This window comes from Apis dorsata, unplaced genomic scaffold (assembly GCF_000469605.1).
Source record: "Apis dorsata unplaced genomic scaffold, Apis dorsata 1.3 scaffold_5, whole genome shotgun sequence".
In the NCBI taxonomy this organism is placed as follows: Eukaryota; Metazoa; Arthropoda; class Insecta; order Hymenoptera; family Apidae; genus Apis; species Apis dorsata.
Genome location: NW_006263308.1, coordinates 348,623 through 351,188, shown reverse-complemented (window position 1 = coordinate 351,188; position 2,566 = coordinate 348,623). Strand labels below are relative to the sequence as shown.

The 2,566-nt window shown below is 26.8% G+C and overlaps 1 protein-coding gene across 1 annotated transcript in view; it reads right to left on the bottom strand.

The window, feature by feature from the left end:
* Positions 1–245: 245 nt before the first annotated feature.
* LOC102674151 (midnolin homolog) overlaps positions 246–2,566 on the bottom strand; it is an 11,939-nt gene continuing 9,618 nt past the window's right edge. The window contains exons 4-5 of the mRNA XM_006607459.2: positions 2,211–2,550; positions 246–2,126 (exon numbers count right to left, since the gene is read on the bottom strand). Coding sequence (XP_006607522.1) covers positions 1,873–2,126; positions 2,211–2,550 — 594 coding nt within the window. The 3' untranslated portion in view covers positions 246–1,872. The remainder of the gene's footprint in view (positions 2,127–2,210; positions 2,551–2,566) is intronic.

Genomic DNA, 2,566 nt, shown 5'->3' with positions numbered 1-2,566 from the left:
TATATATATATATATATATATATATATATATATATTTTCTTATAAACTAAAACGAAACAAATATTTCCAAAATAACATGCCTTAATTTAAAAATTAATAATAATTAATAATAAATGTAGAACGAAACAGCATCAGCAGTTCTTTTTTTTTTACACAAGCAATAAACAGTAATAACAATAACAAACATTCAACAGATGATGTCACATTCAAACAAGACTTAAAGATGAACTTCATTCTTTTTTTTTTAGCTTAGCAAGCAATCTTATTTATTTTGGTATTCGATAAAATTCGATAATCATATGTTACAGTATTGAGCCAGTTTGTAAAACTGCAGCTGTAATAATGATAATAATATAATAATAGTAATATTTTTTTTTCCTAAGTAACTTAGAACACTATCAGATATTATATTATTTAGTACCTAATAAAACTTAATTAAAGTTTGGCTGTGGAGCCATACGATAGGATTATCTAATTCTAATTATAGGACCATTTCTTCACGTGCTTCAAATTTCCGCTTCCTTCTTTTCTTTTCTCTTTTCTTTTTTTTTCTTGTCAAATATTGATATTATAATGATTATAATTTTTGAATAAAATAATCAAAATTATAAGTCAATATCTCAAGTTAAAAATCCAATTTATTCTCATTTTAAATTCATTGGAACCAATATGAGATTATTAAAATATGAACTGATTGATCGGTATCGCAGGTTAGATTTTATCGATAATACATTAAGCACAAAGATTAAATATTACTATTCAAAGATATTTTTTATTTCTTAATAAATATATAAAGAAAAAATGATTTATGATTTATTTCTATTCGTTGATAGATAAAAGTTTATGAATATATTAGTGATCACAAAGTGCACTTTATTTATACAGGTTAATTCTGATACAGTTCAATCAGTTTACAGAAAAAATTTTTTTTGGGAAAAAAAGAAAAAAAAAAAAGAAAAAAAAGAATTTTTTTTCTTTCTAATAATAAATTTTCGAAGTTTTCAATCATGAGCAAATATGTAACATTGCTTTTTGTAACAGTCTTTCCTGCAATTCGCGGAAATATACGAGTTTAAAATTATCTACTTGTGTCTACTGAACTTGAGTATATCTTGATACCGACAGGAAGTGATAATCAATGATCAAAGCGACGAATCCTTTCTGATTCTCCAAGATTTATCAAAATTGTTCTATATTAAACTCTTTTTTTCTTTTCTATTTTCATTCATTTGTCGATTTTTTTTTTTTTTTATTATGTACTGGCTACATTGATTCATTCATTGAGTACAATTATTGTCAGCTATGATCAAATCCTGAGTAATAGACAAAACAATTCTTTAATGCAGTTTAATTATTTTTGAGAATATTCTTTTTCTATTAAATTTCTATTTGATAATTTCTATATCATGCTTAACATAGCACGTTGTTTTGTCATAGTATTGCTATGATTTTTGCAATTTATGAATTTTTTAAACCAAAATCCAAATATTTTAAGTATATATTTGGATTGGAGATATATATATCATATACAATACTGAAAATGGAAAAAGAGAATATTGTATATATACAATTATAACTTACAATTTTCAACAAGAGTTTTTTTCATTTTCATTGCAATATTTCATATGTTAAGAATAAGATAATATGCTCAATCTTTTTAAATGTAATTAAAATAACTTCAATTTTTTAATTTTTTTTTATATAAATAAAATTAGTGGAAATTAGTTCAAAATGAATTCTTCTCGGTATAAAAAAGCAAATATATGCTGTGAAAAGCGATAGAATCTGTCCATTTGCTCTTCAATAAATCAGTGTGCTAGTTAAAAATTGGATTTATATTATATAATTACTACTCTTCATTAAATCACATATTCAAGCTACAACTGGTTCAGGACTACAAGGTTGCAAGTCTGGCTCGTTTTGAGATTCTGTTGCATTTGCAGTGGTACTTGACGTGTTTGGATCATGGTTTGGATTTGGATCTGGTGTTACTGCTGCCCATTGTGTAGTATATGGTGCTGCCCCAGCTTGTCTTCTAGCTTTCCTTCTAGCACGTCGTTGTTCCATTACTAATCGTAGACGTCTCATTTTTCCTTTAGTTGCTTCATTTTCTTTCGATAATTCTTCTATAATGATAAATAATTAAATTATAAATCTTTTTTGTGATGTAGTTTTAAATTTGTTTAAGCTATATTTTTAAAATTAAATACCAGTAGAATAACCAGGATTAGAGGAATTGTGACAACCAACAATAGACGTAGAGGCACCATTCACATTAGTTGTCACTCCATTCGAGGACGGAGAGCTTGATGACTGTTGGCGATTGCTAGTATGCCTATGATGATGCCTATAATGACTTGCAGTGGCAGCTGGTGTAGCACATAATAAATCATTAAGAATGTGAATAATGGTACTTATATCTCGTTTAGGACGTCCATGTCTATCCTGAAGAGCTGGATTCAAAGTCCCACTAAATGTACCAGAATATACACCTTTTCCATGATGATGCATACTTTCTATTATTGCACCTTGTCTGCGTCTTGCATTTTCCTATGTTTAAAAAATT